Below are 26,835 nucleotides of genomic sequence, written 5' to 3'. Positions count from 1 at the left end.
GATGAAAGTTTACATTTTAATGTTGCGTTTTTCTAAACTGAAACATTATCCTTCAGCACACAACTTCCTAAATTCAGCAAGTTTTTGCCGTACTGCTGCACTTCACTGAATAAAGATGCAGAGATGTTGTTAAAACCACTTCTTCTATTGCAGCTAAAAGCCCTGCTGTTAGCAGGTGAGCCTTTGAGCTTTGATTAATGGCAAGAATGAGCATCTAATGCATTTCTTTAACTGATCTGTGTTACTACGACCAGGAATTTAAACAACATAGATAGGGGAGAGAAAAAAAATCACAGTTACTTAAAATCGGCATATTCTCATAATCAAATATTGCTGCTCTGTCAAGCTGTGAAATCTCACAAGGTGTTCTTTGGTGCTGGTACAGTGACGCTGGTTAAGGACTCTATTTACACACACGAAGCTGAGTAGGTACTAGTAAAAAAGGGCTATTACTAGTCAAATAAACATATTCTTGGGTCCTAATCAGAGAAAGGCTGAATGCAGTCTAAAGCAGAATTGAGAAAATACTGCTAGTATTTTCAAAATATGTTTTTTTCTGATTAACCAAAGATTTAAGTGTATTTAGACAAGGGTAGTCAGGAAGGAAGGTCAATGAGACACCAACGTCAATAACCAGACAGGGAGCGAACCTTCAAAGTAAAACAGGAAGTATACTGAAAGAGAGAGTCACAGAGGGGGAAAAAAGCAATGAGACAGGGACAGAGAGAACAAGGAGGCAAAGATAAAGAAAAAAGATAAAACAATACAAAGAAAAAAGGAAACTAAGGATTTATGAAGAAAACCTTTTACAGCGTTACAAAGACTTTGAAAAAAGTCCAATATTTTTGCCAGCAGTACACAAACAATCCAGCTACAGCAAACAGGTTTCAACTTCTAATCTTTACTAGTCACCATTTACTGCACGCTACAGTCTACATGAGGCCCAATATGTTGTTTTTTAAAAAAGGCTTAAATAAGTATCTCATTAACCTTCTAGGGTCTAAATCATCATCAGCTGTAACTCCAACCCTAAATAAAATAACCTTTCTGACTGACATGTGTTAACAAGTGTTCAATTTATTTTTCTCAGAAAAGTCATTTAGCCTCTCTGCTAAATATAGTTAGTGTTATCACCAATGACAGCTTATACCTTAGAGGATTAACAAGTAAATTCTTGCAAAAATGCAGTACAGGGGGAAAAAATGTTTGTTTGTCAGCAAAATTTGTCAAAACATGCCGAGCTGAATTGCACTGATCTTGGTAGGGGCGTGAAGTATGAAGCATTATCGGGACCGGTGAAGACTTAGATCTCGCACGGTTAAATTTCTAGAAGAATTGCTCAACAATACTTTTACCTATAAGCGCCTCTCTTTTACTTTCTCTGCAGATCCTAACACAGGAGGACTGGAACAAGGTGTTATATAACGGCATGGCCTCCACTTCTCCCGTAGCTGCGCTCTACTTCATTGCGCTCATGACCTTTGGCAACTACGTCCTCTTCAACTTGCTTGTTGCCATCTTGGTTGAAGGGTTTCAGGCAGAGGTACAACTAAATTGAAGTTAAATTATTGGGCTGTATCTTGTCAGATTGTTTCTCTTTTAAAGCTCTTGATGATTTGATGTACCTTGCTGTCAGATCTGTATTTGTTTATATCTTTATCTACATAGCACAAGAAAAAAAAATAAAGGAACACTTTTTAGTCAGTTAAACGTCTGGGACATTGATCTGGTCAGTTAAGTAGCAGAGGGGGTGCACTAGAGGGGCAACAATGAGACAACCCCCCCAAACAAGAATGGTTTTACAGATGAAGGCCACAGACATTTATTTTTACTCCTCATGTTTTCTGACTGTTTTTCTTCATTAGTTTTGCATTTGGCCAGGATCAGTGTGATACTGGACCCTATAGAGGTTGCACAGGTAGTCCAACTCCTCCGGGATGGCACATCAATACGTGCCTATACCAGGTTTTCTGTGTTTCCCAGCACAGTCTCAAGATAATGGAGGAGACTCCAGAAGGCAGATAGTTACTCCAGGAGAGCTGGACAGGGCTGTAGAAGGTCCTTAACCCATTAGCAGGACTGGTATCTGCTCCTTTGTGCAAGGAGGAACAGGATGAGCACTGCCAGAGCTCCAGCAGGACACTGGGGTGAATGTCTTTGACCAAACAATCTGTAACAGACTCATGAAGATGGCCTGAGGGTCTGCCATCCTCTAGTGGGCCGTGTAATCACTGCCCAGGCACCATGGATCCTAATTGGCATTTGCCATAGAATACCAGGATTGGCAGGTCTACCCCTGGAGCCCTGTGCTTTTCACAGATGAGAGCAGTTCCCTCTGAGCACACTGAATGATATGAAAGAATCTGGAGAAAAAGGAGAACATTATGCTGCCTGTAAAATCACTCAGCATGGCTGGCTTGGAGGTGGATAGCCAATCCATGGAAGGATGCACAGGCCTCTTCAGGTTTGGCAATGTCACCCTGACTACAATCAGGTATCAGGATGAAAACCTTGTACCCATTCTCAGACCCTGATGCAGTGGGTTCTGGGTTTCTCCTGGTGCACAACATAGCTCGGCCTCATGTGGTGAGAGTATGCAGGCAGTTCCTCAAGGACGAAGGAATTGATACCTTTGTCTGGCGTCCACGCCCACCTGAACTAAATCCACTAGAACACCTTCGGGATATTATATTTTGGCCCATGTGATACCACCAGGCTTCACCACAGACTGTCCAGGAACTCAGTGATGCCCTGATCCAGATCTGGGAGGAGACCTCCAAGGACCTGGGAGGCCATAAAAACTACTGACTACCATTTTTGAGTTGCTGCATTGAAGCTTCAGCAGAATGGACTAGCCTGCTGCATCATTTTTTTTTTCACGTTGATTTTTAGGGGGTCTTTGAATTAAGCTCTCTGCAGAATGATCATTTTCATCCTTTCACTCGTAACACATTGCCCAGACCTTATCAGTATAGATATCCAGCATGATTTTTTTCCCCACTGAGATCTGATGTGTTTAACAAAGTGTTCCTTTACTTTTTTTGAGCATTGTATTTTTTATGTAGTTATTTTGAAGCCTTTGCTTTCATGCTTCATATTTTTCAGTGCAGGACCATATACCTCAACAAAGAACTAATTGTATAAGCACTAACAAAACTTATCTTTTCTTGCACTCGTTGCAGCGGGTTATGTGAGGACACAGGGTTACGCATAGCAATGCAGTATTTCATTTTTCCTGTCTCCCCTTCGTATTCATCTCCCTTTCTTTCTTTTCTTTGCTGTCAGCCACTTCACCTCCTACGCTTTCCCACTATCTCAGCAGTCATCCTCATTATTGTTCTGCTTATTTGCCAGCGCCATAAAGTACATCATAAGAAAACTATGTCCGCTAGACCAGACTGTGCATCAGCCCACATCACCCAAATCCCCCTGTTTTAAGTTTCATGCTCAGATATGTTCTCGCCCCCCTTCTGAATCTTCCCCCTGCTTATTGCGAATTGTTTATTGTCATAAAACAAAGGTGATATGTTGTCTGCCACGGTGCTGTGTTTGTGAGCTCAGATAAGAGCAAGAGGCAGCTGGGGGAAACAGTCACAGGGCCGCAGGAAGAAAGCAGCTAAAACTCATTGAGAGAGCACTCTTCAGGTTTCAGCCAATGTTTTATTTGAGACAGATCGAGTGAGTCAGAAAAAGAAATAGAGGGTGAGAGTAAATCACACAAGTATCCAGTCTATCCCCGCCTAGCTGCTTGTCTCCTCCTCTCTCTCTCTCCCAGCTTTTAAAGGGTGACAACACCTGTGCTTTGATCTCTGACACTCTTTAGCTCTCCGGCTGAGAGGACAGAGAATAGATGGTAGGTAGCAGCAAGAAAGGTTGACTGGCTCATAAAATATGGATTAATTGGAATGGGCTGCTTGTTCTATTGCACTCATCTGCTATCAAAATATCAAACGCAGTATTATGGTGAATGGAATTCCACAGAGGTTTGGGTGCAAATCACCCAAACTGCTTCGGATGAAAGCTCCGGATGGAGGCCAAGAATAAAGTAAATGAATTTGCGTTGGCTTCTTGAAGTCAGATTGGGAATGATGCATTAATCCATCTATATTTTTTCATATATATATATATATATATATATATATATGTTTTGTGGCCAGAGTGCTGCTATTTTCTGTTAGATTAAGCATTGTAGTTATTTTTTGTCACCACAGCTGTGGCCATGTAAAAAAAAACACTGAAATGCAAGAAAAGCACTAGTGCGAATTAGCATTACTTTTGCTATAAATAAACGATTACATCTTGTGCACTGCTATCCAAAAGTTTTTTTTCCAGAGGAATGGTTTTGTTTATCAATCCACTAACACTGACTTATGAGTAATTGGAGCATTAAAAGAAAGCAGCTAACTACAAATGACACACAACGTTAGCTTCTACCTGGTGAACAGCAGGTAGGAGCTAGCACTGCTAAATATGCAGCTCTCTCTCTCAGGGATTGATTGGGACAAAAATAGTTTTTTAAAAAAATATATATACTCACATAAAAACGACATTTGACGACAAACTCTGTACCCTTACTGACGAGTTAAGAAACCTCTCTAGATAGATAGACTGATTGATGAAAGGTAATTTAAAAGATCATACTACTTCAAGATTTGCGTTTTAATTTTTTTTTTTTTAATTTTCCCATAAATGGCTGCTATATCCATTTATGTTAGTAACTATAAGACTGCAGCATATGTTGAATGTTTTGGTCATTAACTAATGTCATGTAAGCCTAATACTGTAGATAAGTGCTTATATTTTCTAACACGAAGATAAAACTCAGATTTGTGTTTGTGCTAATGTCATTTTGGAAATGTGAATAAATGTTTACTTAAGTAGAATAGAAACACAGAGTAGAAAAACAACTGCAGGCTCACACAGTACTATGCACAGCTTACAGCTGTATGAGGAAACCTTTATGCTCTTGTATTCCCCCTCTGCCCTCCTGTATTACTGCAGAGCTGCCGGCGTAATTCTCCCTACCTTCTTTTTTTCAGCTTTACATCCTTTTCTGCAAACACTAAGTTTATTTTTAGTCAGCCAAACTTTCCCTGCGTCAGGGTTGCTAGGTAACGGGCACTTGAATGATGTGAGCAAAGCCAGGAGACATGTACGCCGTTGGTGCCAAGTCACACACACATACAGCCACATACAAAGAAGTGGAGTACTTCAAATGTCCATATTGCTTTGGAATTAAAGACAGAAGGGAAATCTTATCATGCTTATCATTTTTTGTTATTTTAACTCCTTCCTTTACCCCTCACATCACCATACTCATAATCTTCCTGCTCTTTACCAGTGTCCACCCTCACCATTGTGTCCTTTTGTCAAGTTTTGCCCATGTGTCTGTTTGACAGAATCCAATATCCGCTGCAGAGAATGCAACCAGACCACCTTAGAAAGAGCTTTTAACAGAAGAGAGGGAAAAGTGTTTCTTTCTTTTTATTGCACTTCTCACTGTGACAATAAACATGCATTTGACACCAAAGCACAAACATGCACCGTATGGTCCAGATGCAGAGGAATGTTTCCGTGCCGGTTTCTACTGCACAGTCACGAGTCTGGAGGACTCATGCTTATATTAGGATCATTTTCATATCTGCTTTGTGAGAAAATGATTTCATCACACGAAACATCAGCGGGCTGCCCGGTGGATAAAACACGGCTGTGCATCACCTCTGTCCTGCAGTCCTGACTCCCTGAGCTTTCAGACCGCTGAAGTGCACGTGTACGGCTCACGACTGCACACTGCGATCCAGGACAGTTGCTTTGACATGTTCTGTCGCATGGTAAACTGCAAATGTTCCAACAGGCTGAATCTTCTCTAACCTTCTCCTTCTGCTCTCGTCTGCTGCTGTGATTCAACCTCTCACCTCTGTGCCTCTTTTCCTGTGTGTGCCTCCCTCTCCTGTCCGGCTGCACCGATCACTTCCGCTAATAGGAAGTGGCCAAGCGGGAGGACTTGCATGCCCAGCTGAGCCTCATTCAGCTGCCTGTTGTTTCAGGGGTATGTACAGCTCTGCAGCTCCACCTTCCCTTCTTCCATTTAACTGACTAACTGCCCTCTCGCTCCCTTGCATCAGCTCTCCCTCTCCCCCCCCCCCCTCCCCCAGCCCGTACAGAGACTTTACGGTGATGCCTCTGACCTCTCAACAGCTACACCTTGGAGTTCTGTTGCAGAAGCGCTGCTCATTAATGACTGATTGATGAATATCGCCATTCACGCGCCCCTAACATTTTGCCTACTTAATTAAAAATCCTAATATGTGTAAGTAATAAGAGATGGCTCTAAACACAGCTTGCTCCTCGTGTCTTAAAGGGACATTTTAACCAAATTAGGAAAACTAATTTACTTTCAAACTTGCCCCTGGTACCTCCTAGTCGTGCAGATGTAGTTTCAATTTTATTCACAGAAGTTTTGAGATCTTTGCTGCTGCCAATCCAATCCAGCAGAGTACTGAAGTGGGAGCTTTTCCAAGGCTAGAAAGGACATTAAACTCTCTTGGCTAAATTATGAGTACATAAGGTGAGCAACTGTGTTAGAAAATATCTGCTTCTCTGATTGGAAAGCAGCGAATAATTCCCAAGGAGAATGTTAGGAGGAAATCGTTTGTTCAAATGCTGCAAAAGTCTTTGTTCATAGGGCTGTAGTCTGGGCCAATCTAAGGTCAGGTTGAAAAACCACAATAGAGTTATACTTTTTTCAAAAAAATCAGTCTTTTTACATTTGACATCCTGGTGCCATGGCTGTCCTGTGTCTCGGTCCCTCCACCGCCCCAGCCTCCACATGTAGCATTCGTTCAAGATGGTTTTTTACTCATCACTCCACAATGAACGTATTCCCAGGAAGTGATGAGCTCAGAAACAAAACAAAGAAAACATCTTGAGATTGAAAATTGTGCTGCCTGCAGCATGTATTCAAAGCCATTTCCATAAAAACAGACATAAATATATAAGATCGCCTGCAAGCACCAAGTAAATACAATGAAAAATCAACATCCCTTCTTTCCTTTGTCATTATCCATAAAAGTCCTGTAATAAATCGTCAGATAATTATAACTGACCATTTATATTTCACAGTAATTATAAAAAACATCTGCAGACTCTCCTGTTGGCTGTATTTTACACTCAAGCTTAAAAGACCATGGAGCTAGTGGTAGATGGAAAAAAGATGTCTTTTAATAAAGACTTTTAAAATAAGCAGTTCAGCATACGTAACAAGTCAGCTAATTCAGTGTTGATTCATCACAGCTAAACAAGCTGTGTCTTCCTGAATGAAAAGCACAGAAAGCCAGTTTTAAGTCATCCAAGTGGCCTTGCGGCAAAAGAGCTCCAATGTGGCTGCCAGAGGAGTTGTCACATCATCTAGAAGTTCTCTGACCCTGCATGGTGTCTTTTCTGTTGATACTAAGAGCAGCACCGAGGGACTGCTGTGTGGAGTATCTGAAAGACAACATAGGCTTTGTTGTGTGTGTTTTCCTACTTTCTTGTCCTACCTTAAGAGCAGACTCCACATCAGAAAGCTCAACTCCCACCAGCCCTCCACCCGTTCTGTCTAGCCTCCAGATAAGAACAATCCACCAGCTCAGCCAAAAAATCCCCCCTCCTCTCTGTTCCTGTTTTATCTGGCTGGGCTATGCGGGAGAAACGGGGTGAGTGCTGGCTTTATGGTTGACCCCGGCACTGACAGAGAAATCCAGCCCGACTAAAGGATGTGAGCTAATAAATGGCTTGGGGGAAGAGGATCCAGGTTCTTACACTCAGTGAAACGAATCCTTTAAAAAAACAGATGAGTTTAAGTCGTGTCCTCACGTCCTCTAACTTTGCACACTTGAACGCTATCCAGACTGATCCGGGACTTTTTATGTGGTAAGATTGTTCTGAGTCCAATATCATAGCTGGTCAAAATTCAACAGCTTACTGGGGGCAAGTCTCAGGCATGACATGGAGAATTTGGGTGGAGTCTGCTCTCAAATCAGTTATTAGTTTTATGTCCCTCTATTTCCCTCAAAGAGCTATTAGTACTCCATAGTTTGGTTACATTCTGCATGCCACCCATATATGGAACAGAGAACCCCTTAAACCCTGTAAGATAATATTTTTTTTAACTTAATTATTATTCTGTGAACACAACTTAACTGACATGTGTACCAGCATAACAAGTCCTTTCAGGACTTTAAAAACTCTGAAGAATATTCACTCTTTAATTTCAATTGATTTGAAAGGAAAAGTCAGTTTACCATTCAATTTGATTGGCTTTCTGGCAGTGATATTTTTTTCTTTAAACTCTTTGCTGGCTTTTCACTGTCATTTTTCTTTCAGTGCCTTCCTGTGACTGGCTTGCTCCTTGGAGTTATCATGCCAAGTTTTGGATACATTTCCATGCTATAAATTTTTGGTACAGACATTAATAAACTGCACTAATTTGAATGAGTAAATCTTTAAAAAAAAAAAAAAGGCAGGTTACATAATCAGAAAGAAGTCAAGGAACCCAAAACAGGAAGTATGACTGAGAAGGGAATGGGTGAAATTAGAAAGACAAAGAAGCACAGAAAAGCCAACAAATAGAACTGAAACACTGCAAATACATTACAAAACTACAAACCATGACAAAAATACCTTGTGCAAAAATTACATAAAAGTCTGTATTATGAAACAGGTGGGGTAGTCAGTTATTATCCACAAGACTTCCATCCAGCAGAGGGAAGTTCAGTGGGATCAACTTTTAGTTCGTCCAGCTGACGGATCAACGAGCTTGATCCGTCCATTGTCCGTCCAACCCTCTGTTCACAAGAATCGCTGCTTCTCCTACAGCATTGGTCAAAACGTACACACAGTGATCAACTAATGGGTCTTCGCTCAAATTTTACTCAAGGCCTTGGTCATGTTTGTCATTTATGGGCACTTTAATATTTTCACAATACTCATAACACCTCGTTGAATATTGGTCTGATTTGAGTCAAGCAGCAATCACCTAACAGGTTTTCGCCATAGACAGTATAAAAGATGGAGGTAGCTACCGTTATGTCAGCCATTCCCCGAGATGAGTGTTTCCAACCTCACTATCTGCACTACTGCAAAACAGTGAATGTGACAACAAGCAGTGGTTCTGGCTGCTCAACCACATGCTAATGACTGATGATTGACAGCACATTAGCCAATGAGCGTGCATGTTCATTTTGAGACATGGTTTGGCCAAGATTTACAAAAAAAGACTTGATTTTTTAATCAGTATGACCCAAAATAAGTGGCTGAGCAGTAAAGCAGAAAAGTGCGTACCGTACACAAGATCCATCATTTAGGACCAGAAGTCTTTTTGCAACCACAGCATTCAGCATTTGGTGACCTGAGATAGAATGCATGGTTGTTTCTGTGGTGGATCATGAACCTGATGAGCTATTATGTTTGTTTTTTATTTTGACTTTATGTTGAGTCATTGTTTGGTCACCATGCTTTTTCACAAAGTAATGTTTACTTCTGTTTTCTGTCTAACTGGTGGACTGACCAGTTAGACAGAAAATATAAATTGGCTGAAAATATAAATACTGATTGCAAAAAAATATTTGAGGAGAAAATATCTCAATTAAAATTAATAATAGAAAAACAATTGATCTGAATTCTCAGCTAAATTTGTAGATGTTAGCATTTAGTTTAAGGATTTTAATTACAAACTTGCTAAAATAAATGTGGTTTTCAACAGGCTGCTTTTAAAGTCATGCATAACATAAATATACTTTTTTAAATTACTTTTTTTTCACTAGCTTATTCTTCCATAGATGTGAGTAGTGTTTTGGTGTTACAGGACAGTATACATAGGCAAAGGCAAAACTGATTCTGTGTGATGTACAGCTGTGGTAGGCTACAAATTTTGTGGACACGTGCACACACACAAACACACACAAACACGTAAACAATTACTCCACTTCCTCCTATCAACAGCCACCCTCCGTTTCCCATTTACACCCTTTTTGAAGCAACATAATTGAGATCCCCCGTGTGCTGCCGGTGTCTATTATTGTCCGGCTATCAGCAGCAGACCTGGTCTGGCCCATCTCCTGCTCCCACCACCGTGCCCAAATTGGGGTGGCAGAGTGTAAACAACCTATCCAAACAACCAATTTCAGGACCAGGGATTTCCCTCGAGTCCACCCCCCCGCTTTGGTTTAAAGCTTTTAATCCCCCCCCCCCCCCCCCCCCCTTCTTATCCCCAATGAAACCTTCATTGTGTAATTCTTGGTTAGAATACCAGATGCACAGACGGCACCAACATGCCAAAATAGCACAGCCAGGAATTAAACCTGCTATCAGCCAGTTGCTAAGTAATAGCATTAGCTATTTTAATGAAAATTTAAACATTGCAAAATTTTCTATCTACAGGATCTAGATAGATGACAATCTGAAGATTAGCATTGTCCAGATCTTGCTCTTTTGACACGGGTAGGGAGGACTGCCCTTTTTAAGTTACTCTGTCTGTATTGACCTGCTAGTGCCACCTGTAGATAAATCAAAGGTCATGCTGCTGCAACACAGTGATTAGATCAGACTAATATGCTCTTCAAGTAATGTTTGCTGCTGTAAAAACAAGTAACATTTGGATGGCATTTTTAGGTTATTACATAACAAAACTATTGAAGTACCTGCCGTATAGGAATATGCTAGAAAGATGGCACATAACAGAAAATTATTACATAGAAAACAACATATTTCACTATAAAGCACCAGAAATGATCTGTATGATATGTTCCAGGAGAAATCAAAGCAAATGTTCCATGAGAGCTCACCAAGATCTCAATTTTTTACAGTTATTTTTCTATAGTTTCACTATTTCATCTCTGAAGGGTGATGAAATCATACAAGATTAAAGCCTGAGGATCAGTGCAAAACAAAACAGGAAAAACTTGCAAAGATGCATCTTGTTGACCTCACTGTGTTTTCTGCCAGTAACAAAATTTATGTCTATCCATGCCTTCTAGATATCTTCTATTTGATTTTATATGCAAACCTGGCCTGTAGATGAAATGGGAGGGTATTTAATCACACATACTTTGTACTGTTTGATTCAGTCCTTCGCATTGAGAAATGTTGCACCTGTGCAGTGAGGGAGTCGTGGATGTTGATGTTTCTGTCAATGCCTAAACTGCTGAGCTTTTTTCTTTAAATGCTGCAGTCGATACCTTTAGGTCATCTTTTAGTTTTTGTGTCTTGGAAAAAAGACATTTCTCTTTACCTGGACCTGCCAGGTCTGGTCATTTACTTCTACCTTAAAGCCAATACAACAAAACCCTTGGCTTCCCTTTTTCTGTGAGTAAACATCTAGACACTCTGCCATATTGACCTTTACACTGAACAGAGAATGCAGGTACAAGCTCCTAACTTAAAACTGCTCACCAAGAACAGAAACCAAGACCAGTAGCACACGTACTTCTTACCTGTGAGACACACAGAGACAAGATAATACTGCACACTGCGCACACACCATCTTTTAGTGCTGACGGTCCACTGGCTTTGTCCAATCACAGCTGTCCCTTCTGATTGATTGCATGTGGTTTGATGAGCCCTGTGGGAAACAAGCTCCTGCAGCGGTTAAAACAGATTTTTTTTTCTTTTTTAAATTTATGTGTGGTGATAAATTGTTGTGGGTGTTGGCTCTGTGTTTGGTTTAGCGGTATGTCTGTGTGTTGGTGGATGTGTGACAATTTGTCTGCGGTTTAACGCTTCTGTTCAGACATTTTTCAAGAGCAGTGCTAAACGAATGTTAGCCTCGGTCTCTTTGCTCTAAAAAACAAAACTACTGGTTCATACAAGGCAAAATATTCAGCAACATACTCAGACCAACTAATCAGAACAGTTTAGCATCAAACTCTGAACGAAAAGGCTTTAAGGCAGGACTTAGTAACCGACAGAAGTCACTTGTATCAAAATTACAAGATGTTATCTTTAGAAGGTCAGAAATGGCCAAAATGTAGGAAGATCCTTAAAACTAATTATTAAAAAACAAAAAATAACAAAAACAGTAGATGTGCTAGATTTCTGTTTCAATGGAATTAGGTTGGAGGGACTTTTTTATGAAGGAGTATTAGGCCACCTTAAAAAAAAAAAAATCTTTTTTACTATTATTGTTCATTTAAGAATAAAGTGGAAATACTACTTTGAGAAATACTATTTTAAAGCCCATTTTTAATCTTTACATTTTGAAGTCAATGGAAATTAAATTTGTTGTTTCAAGTCATGACCACTATACCCACTATAAAAGGTAGGGCTGGGTATCGTCACTGATTTCTAGAATCGATTCGTTTCCGATTCACAAGGTCCCGAATCGATTCGATCCACGATTCGATTCAATTCGATTCGATTCGATTCAATTAAATTCGATTTGAATCTGGGAAATTTTGACAGTCAGAAATATTATAATTCAGATCAGTACATTTACATATTTTTGTATCTATAAAAAGGAAGCTGACACACGCAAGACTTTATCAAAGGTGTAAGCGTCACAGCAGACGCCTTTGTGTCAAAGTAGCTGAAGATAAAACGCAGAAAAACATGAAGGTGATTTTCCTGGCCTGGGATTTTATAAAAATATTCTGCAGTACATCAAAAACGAAAGAAAATCATTAATCAACATATGAACATTACCTCTGACGTTACAGCGGTTTTATTAGACACACGGCTAAGCGTTTTGCATTTTGCATAATTTTAAAAAGTTTAAATTTGTTCAGTATTGAACGGCAGAAATTAGGTTTTCTTTTCGGAAGTATGTATAACGAAAAAAAAAAAAACAGCGGCCGACAGCGCTGTAAACAACAGTAGACTTGTGTGTAACAAGCAAGCGAATAATGCAGAAAACAGATTTTTAGACGGGAAACTGTTCTTGAAGTACAGAGAGAGAGAGAGAGAGCTGTGCATGACGTGTGATTTTATCGTGGGTGAAGCAAAACAGTAAAAGTCAGAGTGATTTCATGACGATGTTTATGTGAAGCGTAGTTTGGATCTTCTTTTGTTGCTGGTTCGGTCAATATTGTTTGGAGAGAGATCAAACTAACAGCTTTAGAATCAGCGCAAAAAGGGCGTGAACACAAAGCGCGGACCCGCCGAAACATCAGAATCAGCGAGCTGTCGGCTTTCAGCCCCGACCGTGTCCGTGCTGCTGTTGTGCCAGAAAGTGATTGCCGTCCGCGGGAGCGCGCGCAGCCGCTTAAAGCTGCAGCGCCCGTCAGCAGGGTGAGAAAGGCGACATCTCACTGATTCTGATCCGCGGGTCCGCGCTGTGTGTTTACGTCCTTGTGCAGAATCCGTGTACCTGCTCTCATTTTCTGTCTTAGCTGTTTGGTGGTTGTTGAAATTTTGTGAGGTTTCACCTGAGATTCTGGCGTTTCGGGCAAAATAAATTTATATTAAAAAATCGATTCAGGATTTTAATGAATCGATTTCGCGTTATCCAAGCCAGAATCGATTTTAATCGATGAATCGATTATTAAAACCCACCCCTAATAAAAGGTCGTCTGTAGATGAGTTAAGTACAGTTAAGTATAAGGATGTTGAAAGCTGCATGTGGTCAGAAGGAAAAACTACACAAACCTGGAAGAGTTGGAAGAGCTAGCCGGATTGCGCAAAAAGAAATAGCTGGCAATGGACAGATGCAAGGATATCAATGGTTACACTCTCGTGCAGTAAAGAGGGGGTATGTTTTATTACAACAGTAACAAGACTGCTGATCAAGTTGTTTTGTTAACTCATCTACACAAGGCATTTTGTAGAGCAGTGTTTCCCAACCACTGTCCCGCGGCACATAGGTGTGCCGTGAAAAATGATCAGGTGTGCCGTGGAAGATTATCTGGTTCCACCTGATTAGTACTCGAAGCACCAGCGTGAGTAACGGGCAGAAGAATTACATTCTGTACCACTAGAGGGTAGTACAACTACCTGCTCTAATGAAATGGGCTGCCAATTGCCAGTAAAACAGAAGAACACCAAGAAGAAATGACATAATAGTCATGCTGTGAGTGAGAAAACGCAGCGCGTAATAGCAATAGATAAATATAGATCTTGTTTTTTGCTCTACTCAGTGCGAGGAAGCTAACAAAACTAAGTGTAGACAGACATCTTGGGTCTAGTTAAAGGCTTGCAGCTGGGTTCTTTATAACTTGAAGGTGACTGAGGTGTTCACAATATCACTTACCTTAAAACTAATTGCTACGATTTCTTGCAACTGGTAACCTTCTCTTTTGAAAAAAAACTAGTAGACTGACTTGATCAGTTGATTGACTTGATCAGCCAGCACCCAATAACAAAAGCTTCTGTAAGGTTGAAGGAGCGATTTAGACATGAAAAAAAAATCATGTTTTGATCAAATCATTGTTTGACTTTGGTTCTAACAGGAAGGTGCAAGTGGCGGATAACCCAAATCTATGAATAATATGTTTTAGGGGAAGAATGGAAAACGATAATGTTCCAAACTGGACCCTTGAAATAAAATAAAGAAGGATTACTTACTATTCTGACTTTTACTACTACTACTTATCTTCTAACCTGTGATAGCTGTCTGGCGTTTAACACAGATATTAAAGGAAAAAAGCTAATAAAACAATGACAGTTTTATCTTGTTTTTCGAAGTGGCTACTCACCTGGGTAAAGCCAAAGCCATTATCGGTTAACGCTAGTAGGACTACTGCAGAAGCTTCCATCCATCCATTCATTGTCATAACCACTTATCCAAAATAGGGTTGCAATGCAGCAGTTGTTAGATGGCGACAGTTGGGGTAAACCCTGGAAAGGTTGTCAGTCCATCACTGGGTTAATGCGTAGATGGAGAACCATTCATCCCCATGCTGACACCTAGGGTTAATTTAGAATCATAAGTTAAGCTAAAATCCATGTGATTGGACTGTGAGAGGAAGTCACTGTACCCAGTAGGTGCATAAATTCTATCGTGATATGTTGATAGAAATTACTGCTACTGTAACTACCACATATCTTCAGCTTCACGTTTCTTTCTGTGAGACAACAAATGAAGCACTCTAGATGCAGGAACGTGATGAGCAAGGTAACAACAGAAGACTGCAGTAGCCCTCGACTCTCTTTACATATTTTCCCCATCCTTTAGAGTTTAAGGGAAATCAGTCTGGGGTACAAAATAGTAGATTTAACTGCAGAGTTAAATGCAAATTGGTCTCTCAAAGATAGCATACCCAACACTCCCGCAGTAAACAAATACAATGTGCAATATATCCATTCCTCCTTTGTTTCTCTCCAATACTCATGGGAAGTATCAGGAAAGTAATTTGTTAGTTCAAAAGGAGGTGCATGGTGATTAGGTCCTGAGGCTTTTCTGCACACAGTTTATTCACTTTGCTACCACAGAGGTCTGACTCACTGGGTCGGCATTCTATTAATCCAGCATCCACCTGGCACCCTCACACATATTAATGGAGTCTTTGGGCTCTGGTGTAGCGCAACAAATACAAACAGGGACGCTGAGGTTCAACTGCAGTGGATTTGTAAATAGGAAGCAGCATGTGGCAGAGGCTAGTAGAGAGTAATTATAGGAGCTCGTGAAAAGTCGGTGAAAGACAGAAAGGACAAGTTCAAAGGCTGTAAATGAGAAATGATGGAGAACAAAAGAAGAACAAAACTCTTCGGCTGTTCTGATAAAAGTCAAACTGTTTTAGTGACTTATAGAGATTCTACAGTGGAGTATGTTTTATGGAGTTTTGCGTATTTGTATGTACTTGTGAAAACCATAGAACCAGCAACCACACTGAAGCTCTTAGCTGTTAATGAGTCACAGCAACTCCAAAGTTTTGAACTCATATTCCGGCCAGGTTCTCCTAAAGGCAAAAAAAAGCTTCATGTTACTGTTTAATTTTCAGTTTTTCAGTGTGGTTTCTCTTTGAACTCTATCACTTCTCCTTGCATGGCAACGCTTTACTCCAATGACCTTCCCCACCCGTTACCTGTGAGCGCCCGTCTCCGGGAGCACGAAGACCACACCCCCACCCACCTGCTTACAAAGAGAGGTTGCTTCTACTGACTGATCCGCAGTCAGGTCTGAACCAGAACTGACGTTAAGCAGAAAGTAGAGGTAGCTGAGCAGCGATCTGTGTTTAGAGGCAACGTCAACCCACCTGCTTTCTCTTAAATCTTGCAAAAATCCCCCCAGATATTTTCACAGATGTTTTGGGGTTTTTTTTTCTGTAACACTTTCTATGTGTGCTTTTTTTGTGTGCCAAGGGTGATGCTTCTAAATCATGCTCAGAGATTGATTCCTTTGCACGAAGCATGGAGGACGTCAACGGCAGCAAGAAGGATTTATCGGCCTCTGCAGGTGAGGCATGTCCATCTGCTGTTCATACAGCATGTACACAGACTACATATATTGATTTTAGCTCAACGGAAACAATTCAGTTCAAGCCTGTGGGATTCATTTAAAGCCCCTATTACGAACATTTGTTTAGACAACCGCCATCTGTGTTTGCATTTTTCCCTCTCTTATCTTTGCTAGACTTCTGTGGATTACACACTGTTGCATTTCTTTAAAAATTGTACGTAAAAGTTTGTGATACAGCAGTAAGTTAGGCCTCAGGCATTTAAAAAGTCCCCTGTGAAAACATTCCCCAGGCTTCTCTATGGCTGTAGTCTCCTATTGTCAGTCTCTTCTCCCGCTTCCGACCACTCTCGGTGGGCACGTGCCCGGCTGTCTCTCTGCACAACATCAAGTCGGCAGAGTGGCCTCATCCATAATTCCTCATACCATCCCCTCTAATAAGTGTTGGCGAAGACTGAAAAGCCCAGTGGATACACTACTATATGTATAGAGTACAACTCCCAGATGTACTGTATCATCTCCCCTTCAGCCCCTTCAAATGCTCTGTGTAAAACTGCTTACTTAGCTGGAAGAGCCTAACATCTTCTAGGCCTTGGATAAAGTTTCGAAGACAGGAATTAGCATTATTAAAATTGCATTCCCCTGCACGTCATGCATTTGTGTTGCTGCCAAACATAATATTCTCTCCTACGCATCCCATAAGATTAATGCCCTCTTGAAATATTCACGTTGCTCAATAACAGTAAGAGGCATATATTTGTTGTTTTTTATAGTCACTGTATGACTGAGGGTGTACTACATTTTCCCCTATTCCTGCTTTTTTTCATGTCTTTATTCAGTTTATCAATTTCACCACTGTAAAGTGTTGTTTTTGTCCTCTTTTTTTCATTTACTTTTCTTCTACTAGTAGTGCCTGCAAATGGTCATGTGGACTTGAAGTCAAACCTGACTCCACCGCTAATTACCCACACTGCTGCCACCCCCATGCCCGTACCAAAGTTGCCCGTGGGAGGTGAATCCAACCCGGGTTATGAGTCTCGTCGAGGCAGCAGCAGTTCTGTAGACCCAGCCTGCTATGACAAATCACCGGTTTGTGTATTTATTTAATATTCTCATGTACAAACAAAAGGGCATGCCAATTTTCATGTAATAACCATGGACTGTATTTAAAACATGGATGTAGCTACTTTGACATCACCCTTTGGCTTGTGGACTGCAATTTAGAAACATAGTTTAAGTAGCTAGCCAGTGCTAAGAACTTAACATCTGATTGTTGGGTTTCTCTGTATTAGTGTACAGTCTTTACCTTATAATATTAACCTACTGGTGACTGTTGTTGTGATTTGGCACAAAGTTAATGAAACTGAATTTATTTAAATTGACTCAAAACTATACTATGTACTTGTTAAAAGCTAGTTGGCTTGGTTAGCAACATGCTAGACTTTGTTACTTACTTTGTTACTAGCTAGCAAAAAAAAGGCAACATCAAGGCTCCCAGTATGTTGCTTGAAGGCATAATTTAGCTAGCCCCGATTTTTGTGCCAGTGTTAAAACATGCTCACTAAAATGAAAGTCTATGGCGTTTGACAGTTTGGTGGGGTTGAAGTGAGCCTCTAGTGGCCATTAGAGGAAGTTTAATTTTTGATACCACCCTACGTTCATTTTGGCTTCCTTTTTAAACCTTTTGGAAGTTACTGCTGGGTAATAATCCAGTTCCAAGTTGTCACATAGCTATCAATATCACATGTGTTGTGTGATAAATGCCAGAATTTACCCCTTTCCTGACAATTGTTTCCCCCAGAATGTGCGTCTAAAAACATTGTATGGTCTAATGATGTGTGGGGTCATAATGATTGATGATGATTAATAAAGTGTGCCAGCCTCACAGTCAACTTATTGGTACCACTGCTGCTCTTTATTTGACAAACTGATGACAACGATGAAAGCCTGACAGATTATGTTGATACCTACATTTGCTCCTATCTATCTGTCAGCATGAATCTCACTTAAATTCACCTCACACAAAGCCTCGTCGGTTTTATTCAGCTGGCTTTATTTGCATAACCAAAGCACTAAGCCACAAAATTAAAACTGCACTATGCAGTTACACTTGTGACATTTTTTTTTGACCCTCCTCCCGTTTGTTGCAACCCTCCTGCTCCAGACCAGTGTCCGGAGCTCTTCCCCTTATGCCCCATGGAGCTCCGGTAGTGGCCGGACAAGCCGCAGATCCAGTTGGAACAGCCTGGGTCGTGCTCCGTCATACAAACGCCAGAAGAGGCAGTCCGGGGAGCGACGGTCGCTTCTGTCGGGGGAGGGTGGCTCAAGTTCAGAAGACGGGGAGGGCGGAGGAGAAGGAGGTAGTGGACTGATGGAGGAAGATGACGCATCCCTAGCCAGGACGGACTCCATGTCCCAATCGCAGAGAGGGCCCAGGCACAGGAGGATGGAATCAGTGGAGACTCGGAGCTCAATGGATTTGCCACCTGATGCTTTACTCCAGGTAGACCCCACTAACAATTATCAATTTAAACCTCGTACTAATTGTTAAGATTCATGGACAGTATGACACCTGACTGGGAGTCGTAACTTAAAATTAGTTTCCATAGTTTTTTATTTACATTTTTTTCACCTCGTGTAGGTGCCCTACCGGTACCGCTCAGCAAGCATGCACAGCTCCAGACCCCCCTCCCTGAGCCATTTGCGGCCCCCAGAACACAGTGACTGCAACGGAAAGGGATCTCCATCAGTCCTGGGTCCCACACACGTCTCGCTGGAAGAGAACACCGAAGACGAGAACGCAGAGGAGGAGGTGAACCTGGTCAGTCACCGTGCAAGTGGGCTTGTTCTTATAACTGGTTTTCTTGCAGGTCTAAGGCCAGATAATTGTATAAGGTTAGCAATTAGGCTAAAAAAGTTTATTAGAATTTTAAGCAAAGGCCAAACTGATTATTGATCGGTTAAACATGTTAAAAGTCTTCAAATAAATTTGCATATATTGCATATCTTTCTAATTCTTGCCTATTTCACTGAACCCTGTTTATTCCATTGCTGTCTATGATACATATAAACCAAACAGGGTTTTAAGCATATATATTTCAGAAACTCTTGAACGGGCTTGTGGCTCATTATATGCAACAGGAAGTCGTGTGCAGATGAATAATAAATGCACTGTGCACTTTTTACTCTGTGCAGGGTCGTTTTGCCAGGTTGTTCCGCTGGCTGGAGAAAAAACAGCCGGCGTGGTGTAAGCAGAGAGATACCTGGTCGCTGTACCTCTTTCCTTCAGAGTCAAGGTAATGTTCACATCTCCAATCACCTCCACACTTATAGATCTTTGGCCTGCCCTCTTGTTTTTCTGCCATAAAAGTATCTTTTTTACATATTCATCCTGGGCACAGAACGCTGTTGTTCGAAAAGGAAGATGCTTATAAGCAGCTTTCTACTGTCGCAGCCATCAGCGCACAAAGAAAAAGATTGAAACAAGTCTTACCATTGCGTCTGACTGACATCCCATGATGCTGACTAAAATGGCAAAGAGTTTTTTAACCGCACTGCGACCGCATCAGCATTTTTTTCCCCTCTGCCGATATCAGCGCCTCTTCCGTCCTACATTCTCGCTTCAGAAGTCTCTTTTATCTGCACATTTCTGCCATGTCAGGGGGTGAGTAAGCGGGAGCAGAGGGAGGAAGGGAGTTTCTCCCTCTGAGTGCTGCATGTTATCTTGGCCACGTGCTGAATCTGTCGCTTCCCTCCCCTTCTACTTCGCCCCCTCTTTCCTCACTCCTCCTCCCCTTCTGGAGCTTTGATCCGAGCATCTCTGCTGTCTGTTCAGAAGATGTGGCTGCGAAGGCAACACTAAGCAACACCCTGGCCCCCAGCCTGCTGCCCCAGCCACAACAACATGCTAATTAAACATCCCAAAACAACCCGCCATGACAGGAGCTGTATTTTAGCCAATTCAACTCAGAAGATGCTTTAATCTTTTGCTGTGATGGTTTTAATTTAATGATGAATTTGGAAGCATAAGGGGAGTGTTAAAGACTCAGTAAAAAAGTTTAAATAATATCTATATATCATACTCATGGTTACTGGTTTCAGCTTGTGTATTTATATGGTATGTGTATTTTATGTTTTTTCCTGCAGTGGTATCAGGGGGCTGTGTTTGTTTGGCTCTGACTGAAATCATTGCTGTATTTTAACAGTGTGCCAGCTTTAACACCACTGGGTTGTGCACTAATTTTGACATAGCATTTTAATTACTTTGCAGCAATTTATGCCTCAGATGATCCACATTTATCCAAAGGTTTTTTTCCACCTAAAATCTTTGGACTTTTTTTGTTACCGACGAGTCAAATAGCTCTTTTTGTATTGGAATTTGATCCACTTGGTTCACTAACATTTAAAATGACAAAAAATATATATAATTATTTTATTTGAGCTAATTTGTGTGAATGTAACCAAGTATAATTCAGGCACAGGGCTTTAAGGGAGCAGATTTACTATGCAGAAAATTCTGGTATTTCTTGCTTTCTTCATAAAGTGAACAACAGTTGATCCTAAACTCAAGTTATACTGACTGATACATTATTTAAACAAAACACTTTATCATATGCTTTAAATTAAGATCGAAAGCTAGTGTACGTCCATATTATTAGGGATAATTTCCCATCTGTTCAGTGTTGGAGAGCTACAGTGCATATGTGAGTCTAAAAACTGTGGCTGGTTCTCCTCTCTGTTGGTCATATCTTATAATTTAGAAAAGGTTAATAAGAAAAGCTCCATGTATTCTGCTCCTGTTGAAGTAGTAAGAAAACTGAAGGAGCTTGACTCAAACTGGACTTCTAGCTGGCTTTCAGTCACAGCAGGCTGCGAGAGCTGGCCATCGTTGAGAGTGACACCGAGGACATAGGCTCAGCGTGGCGCCCATTCTGGCCTTGAACCACTGCAGACGCCTGCCTGTGCTCACAATCACATCAAGAGACAGCAGCACGGTGGGAGGCCAAACTCCAGCAGCTTTCACATGGACCCGAGTTCACCTCAACCTGCCTTTTCTGCTACGCTGTTGTTACTGCCGCTACTGATGATTACTGCAGGGGAAGTTTTTAATGAGTGGAGGAGTGGGCCAGCCGTGCAGGCAGACTGAGGTACAGTCACAGCGATTAGACATGTTCGCGGTAAGAAAGAACAGTGGTCTGTCAACATGTGGACCAGAGATGTGCAGGGCCCATGTGGTACCCCGTACAGACTGTGATTAAACCCAAAAGAAGGCTGCACTTTGTGGGAGAACTGACATGTCAGCAGATAGTGAGATACAGGCAACAATAGAAGAAACAGGAAGCAGGGAGCAGGTTTTAAAATTCCTTTAAATAGTGAAAGCAATGATGTGTGGCTCGTTTTTTTATGTGTGTATGTTGCCGCTTTCCACTATCAAGAAATATGTACCCGTGCAGGTTGAAGAAAATGTTAACTGTTCCCAGCATCCGTCAGCTCTTTCCAGGAAGGCAATCATCCAGCACACAGGAAGGGATGCGGTTTATATCTGTGGATTCTTTGGAATGCACACAAGAAGAACTGAGTAATTAGTATAAGTGGATTTTGTCTTTTTTAGCTACAAAGAGGTCATGCCTGAGTACTGCTGATAAAAATTAAGGCAGAGGATGTAAGCGGACCAGCCAGTCTACCACCTACACTGCTAGTGGCAGGGGAATTATGAGAAGTGAGTGCAATTTGTAAAAAGGGCATGAACAAAACACTCAATTGACAAAATTTACAAGTATGCTGAAAAATATGAATTTTGAAGCTATGAGCAGAATGTGAGAAAACTGTGAGTTTATGTCCAAAACATCTATAGTCATGTGAAAAAGAAGGTTTTCACAGGGAGAAACTAAGGAAGCCCTTGCTCTTTCCACAGAAATTAAGAAGTTAAGTAGCAGCCACGTGCTGCTTAGGAAATGCCTGAATTATAGTGCAGCAGGAAATCTATGTCGTAACATATGGCGTAACCAGAAACCCCTTCTTAACCCTGTGCTGTAAACTTCCATGCCAGTCGCTTTAGGCTGCGTCGACCTGCTACATTTCTTATCTGAAAGTGTCTGGAACAATGTCCTTTGGACAGATGAGACCAAAGTGGGGATGTTTGGTCATAATGCACAAACTGATTGAACATGAGTGTCAAGCACGGTGGTGGAGGGGTGATGATTTGGGCTTGCTTTGCATACATGGGACCTGGACGCCTTATTGTCATTGAGTGAACCATGAACTCCTCTAGCAAGTAGCAAAGTATTCCAGAGTGAAATGTGAGGTCATTGTTCTGACAGCTAAAGCTTGTCTGAAATGAGCTCATGCAACAGGACAATAGTCACAAATGGACCAAAAAACGACCCAGTCAAAGCCCAGATGTCAAACTCACTGAAATACTGTGGCAGGATCTTAAGGGCATAAATGCACAAATGCCTGCAAATGAAGAAAAGTAAAATGAAGCAACAATGTAAAGAAGAATCCTTCCACAATGACATGACAGACTGTTAATGTCATACATATAAGGGTTACTTCAGGTTATCAGTGCTAGGTGGTTCTGCAAACTACTCAATCACAGACCGCACTTGACTGTATTTACAGTGGTCCCTCGCTATAACGCGGTTCACCTTTTGCGGTCTCGCTGTTTCGCTGATTTTTTTTGTGCAATTTTGCATGCTTTTCTTTTTTTTTTACAGCCCATTTTGTTCTGCGTTCTGATTGGCTGTAGACCATTGCCAATCAATCTCATGCCGTGTCTCCTGTACAATACAGAAAGCGTTCAGCAGTGTGACTCTGAAGTGCCGTACTGTATGTTTGTAAGTTTTCTCAAACAAATGCAAAAAATGTCGACGAAACGTTTTGCACCATCAAAGGGAACCGCGGGTGCCTTTAGTTTCATTCTGCAATACTGGACTTATTTTTCTAGAAGGTTTGAACTTTGAGAGTGTTTAAACAAGAGAGAAAAGTGTGGAAATGTTTGAGCCTGTCGGAAAAAAATGCTTGTAAAGTGTGTAGTGAGGGGTTTTACAGCCATAAAACAATTGTAAAAAAAATAAAGTTGGCTACTTAGCGGATTTCCCCTATCGCGGGTTATTTTTAGAACCTCACTACCCCAATAAACGAGGGACTGCTGTACTGTGTTGAGGAGATATGAACTGAAGCTGAACCTGGAAGCTGAACCTGAATACCAGTTTGTACCACAAGTTGAGGTAATAAACCATGTTAACCTTTATTTCTTGTACATTCTAATTAACAATGGTGGCCAGTCTACAGAACCATCAACAGTTTCAGGGGATTCAAGAAAACGACTTTCAAAGCTTTATACAAGAGACGAGTTTTCAGACGCTCTTTGTGACATTTGAAAAGCTAAAACTAACTGCAATGAATAAGTCAATGATGTCAGCTGTCATTTAAAAGTTTTGATGCTAGAAAACTCAAAAGGTCAGTAAATATCATCTCAGGGCAAAGCTTCAAGCTCGTGTCAAAATCCTGTCATAGAAACACCAAGATGTCAGCGAGTGTTTCGAACGGAGCATTTTCCACTTCATCTTGTAGTGGCAGCTTTTTTTTTGTTTTTTCCCCCTATTTTTAGTGTGCATTTTGAAGAAGAGGAGGTTATTTGACTTTGACATGAAAGTTCACATCCAGAGAATGAGCTCTTCTAACATCAGAGGAGGAGCTGCTACGCCACTTTAGGAAAACACACAAATTCTTTATCATTAAGCCTCTTGCACACAGATATGAAATACCACAGCCTGTACGACAATGAATAACACACTCGCATACACACATGCCACACAAATGCAGCAAGTGTCGACACAGTGATGCTTGTATTGCCAAATAGAGCCTGAAATCCAGATCTGAGCCTCACAATATTGTCCTCTGCTGTACACTTCTGCTGATACGAGGCATCAAAGTGGATTTGATGCACAGTTTAATCCCTGCTGCCATACATAACAAGCATTCCCTCTTTCTTCCTGCTGTCACGAACCGAAAGCCACGAGGACCTTTTCATGTTGTGTAATGAAAGCAAGGCATAATTAATGACTCCTAAATCTACAGCGCTTCATTACAGAGTTACTGTACGCGAGACAAGCGCTCTTAAATTAAATGAGATAGTTCATTTCTTATGAATGCCCTTGTGCGGCACGTAGTATTATTCCAGGTTTTATAGAACACGCCTCCACTAGCATGAGCAGAACCATTTCGTGGCGCTTTAAAACGTCTACGCCAGTGCAGTTCAGAGGAAACACTGCACATTTTGCTCCAGTGTTTGTACATCTGAGGGTTTCCCAGACAAAACACACTTGAAGTGCTTGTAAAATGTGACACACTCTTACAAATTCAATGATCCAAAATCTCATCAGTTCAGCTATCAAATAAAATCAAAGTCCAGCCGACTACAATAACAACGCTACATGCACTTTGATGTATCTGTAATAGCTAATGTATGAAGCTGCAGTCTTTGCTTATTTACTGAAAGCTGTTTCTGTAGCCGAAGAAGCTGATTTAGTTGCTGGTTTGTTCCAGAAGTCGATGTGTTTTTTTAAATTTTAAATTTTATTTATACAGCGCCATATCACAGCAGCAATCGCCATAAAGCACTTTATATTGTACAGTAAATACAGAGAAAACCCCAACAATCCAATGGCCCCCTTTGAGCAAGCATTTGGCAATAGTGGGAAGGAAAAACTCCCTTTTAACAGGAAGAAACCTCCAGCAGAACCAGGCTCAGGGAGGGGCAGCTATCCGCTGTGATGGGTACTGTATTTACACTACCTGTTTAAGCTGTTAAGGCTGCTGTGTTTTCATATGCCACTGCAGTATCAATAGATATCTTAGTTGCAAGATTAGCCATGTTTTGGTGCAGTTGTTGCCATAATTGTTGCAACTGATTTACATCCATGATCCACGGTGTTTGGTTAAAGGTGCCGCTGTAATTGCAGCAGCTGGTGTAGTTGCTGAGTTGGTGTTGTAGGTTGCAGGTACTGCTATATTTTCTGTTTTGTATTGGTAGTTTAGTTGCAGGAGGTGTTGCTGTAATTTGAGTAACTGATTTACTTTGATTAGTCGCTGTGATTAGTTATTGGTGTTGCTGTAATTCCTGCAGTTGGTTTACTGTTGATGGAATTTGATGGAATTTGTATTTGCAGGATTTGCAACATACTGTTAAAGGTTTTGCCATAGTTCCCATAGCTGGGTAAGTTTCTTGGATTGCCATCTTTTGTTGCCGTAGTTGCCATAGTTGCAATGGATGATTTTTTTCCATGAGATGTTCTGTTTGGTTCAAGGTGTTGCTGTAATTTTAGCACTTTTTTTCCTTGCACAGTTGGAATTGTAAGTTGCGTTTCTATTACAGTAATTCCAGCTGGTGGTTAGTTTCATAGTAGGTATTGCTGGTTGCAGGTAATAATGTAAATTCAATTGCTTCAGTATTTAAAGGTGTTGCCATTTTTTTTTGGGGGGGGGGGTTGTACAGGTTTTGTTGCAGTTGCAGTCGCCAGTTAGGTTTTTGGGACTGCAGTGTGAGTTGCTAAATTTGGTTGCTATGTTTGGCTCTAATTGCATTGCAAATGTATTATTGTTCTAATCTTTATGTCTCAGCTACCCTAAATTAACACTACTGGTAATTCCCCAAAATCATTCTTTTATGCTTAATTAACTCCCGATTTCTGACTCCGACTCAATTTTGGATATAAAAACGAGGCCAAAAGTCTTGTAAGTAGCCTTGTTTTGTGGCAGCTAATTCATTTTTGTTTATATCAATTGTTCACAACACACACACAGGAGCAGGTAAATTCTTCTTCTTCTGCCAGCTCAGTATAAAAACATGTTTTGCTGCCACTACAAGTATTTATGGCGATGCTTTCCCTCTAGCTCAAAACCGTCTCCAGTATCATCATCATTGTTTGATTGCCGTGTGTCCACAGTTAGATATAGCCTGTTTGTCTACCTCTGAAGCACTGTGCTCGTTTGCAGGCTCAGAGGAGAAAGGAAGCAGACACTGCCTAAAGGTAGTGTTTAAGGCAGTCATGTGACAGTGAACAATGGCTATACTGTGGCTGTAGTGTGGATGGATTGGAGGAAATGTCCTGTTAAGGGAAATAGGACACTTTATGTACTTTTACTGTATATGCCAAGCCTATTTCCTCTCTCATAGAAATGTCCATTCTTTGTTTTTTGCCTTTTATTTGTAAGGTTCCGGATCGTGTGCAATAAGATCATCACCCACAAGATGTTTGACCACGTCGTACTGGTCATTATCTTCCTCAACTGCATCACCATCGCCATGGAGAGGCCTCGAATCGACTCCAAAAGTGCTGTAAGTGTCACAACATGTCATGTAGGTAGGTAGAGAAAAGGAGACAAACGGGAATTCCAACCTCTGCTCAGACAAACACAAACGCATGGAAAGAATCAGGTGTGTAGTTTTCTCTGTTCAGAGAAAT

At 41.1% G+C, this 26,835-nt stretch overlaps 1 protein-coding gene across 5 annotated transcripts in view; it reads left to right on the top strand.

Annotated features, from left to right (window-relative positions):
* cacna1g (calcium channel, voltage-dependent, T type, alpha 1G subunit) overlaps nucleotides 1-26,835 on the top strand; it is a 218,841-nt gene that overhangs the window by 108,556 nt on the left and 83,450 nt on the right. For 2 of the 5 annotated variants that reach the window (XM_063481622.1, XM_063481625.2), the window contains exons 12-19: nucleotides 1,388-1,543; nucleotides 5,984-6,049; nucleotides 16,273-16,366; nucleotides 17,274-17,455; nucleotides 18,531-18,869; nucleotides 19,008-19,187; nucleotides 19,562-19,662; nucleotides 26,585-26,708. In XM_063481622.1, coding sequence (XP_063337692.1) covers nucleotides 1,388-1,543; nucleotides 5,984-6,049; nucleotides 16,273-16,366; nucleotides 17,274-17,455; nucleotides 18,531-18,869; nucleotides 19,008-19,187; nucleotides 19,562-19,662; nucleotides 26,585-26,708 — 1,242 coding nt within the window. The remainder of the gene's footprint in view (nucleotides 1-1,387; nucleotides 1,544-5,983; nucleotides 6,050-16,272; nucleotides 16,367-17,273; nucleotides 17,456-18,530; nucleotides 18,870-19,007; nucleotides 19,188-19,561; nucleotides 19,663-26,584; nucleotides 26,709-26,835) is intronic. The other 3 variants (XM_063481626.1, XM_063481623.1, XM_063481624.1) reach the window with 2 other exon arrangements.

This window comes from Pelmatolapia mariae, linkage group LG8 (genome assembly GCF_036321145.2).
Source record: "Pelmatolapia mariae isolate MD_Pm_ZW linkage group LG8, Pm_UMD_F_2, whole genome shotgun sequence".
Classification (NCBI taxonomy): Eukaryota; Metazoa; Chordata; class Actinopteri; order Cichliformes; family Cichlidae; genus Pelmatolapia; species Pelmatolapia mariae.
The sequence above is the reverse complement of the archived record's forward strand: the minus strand, read 5'-3'. Positions and strand labels throughout refer to the sequence as shown.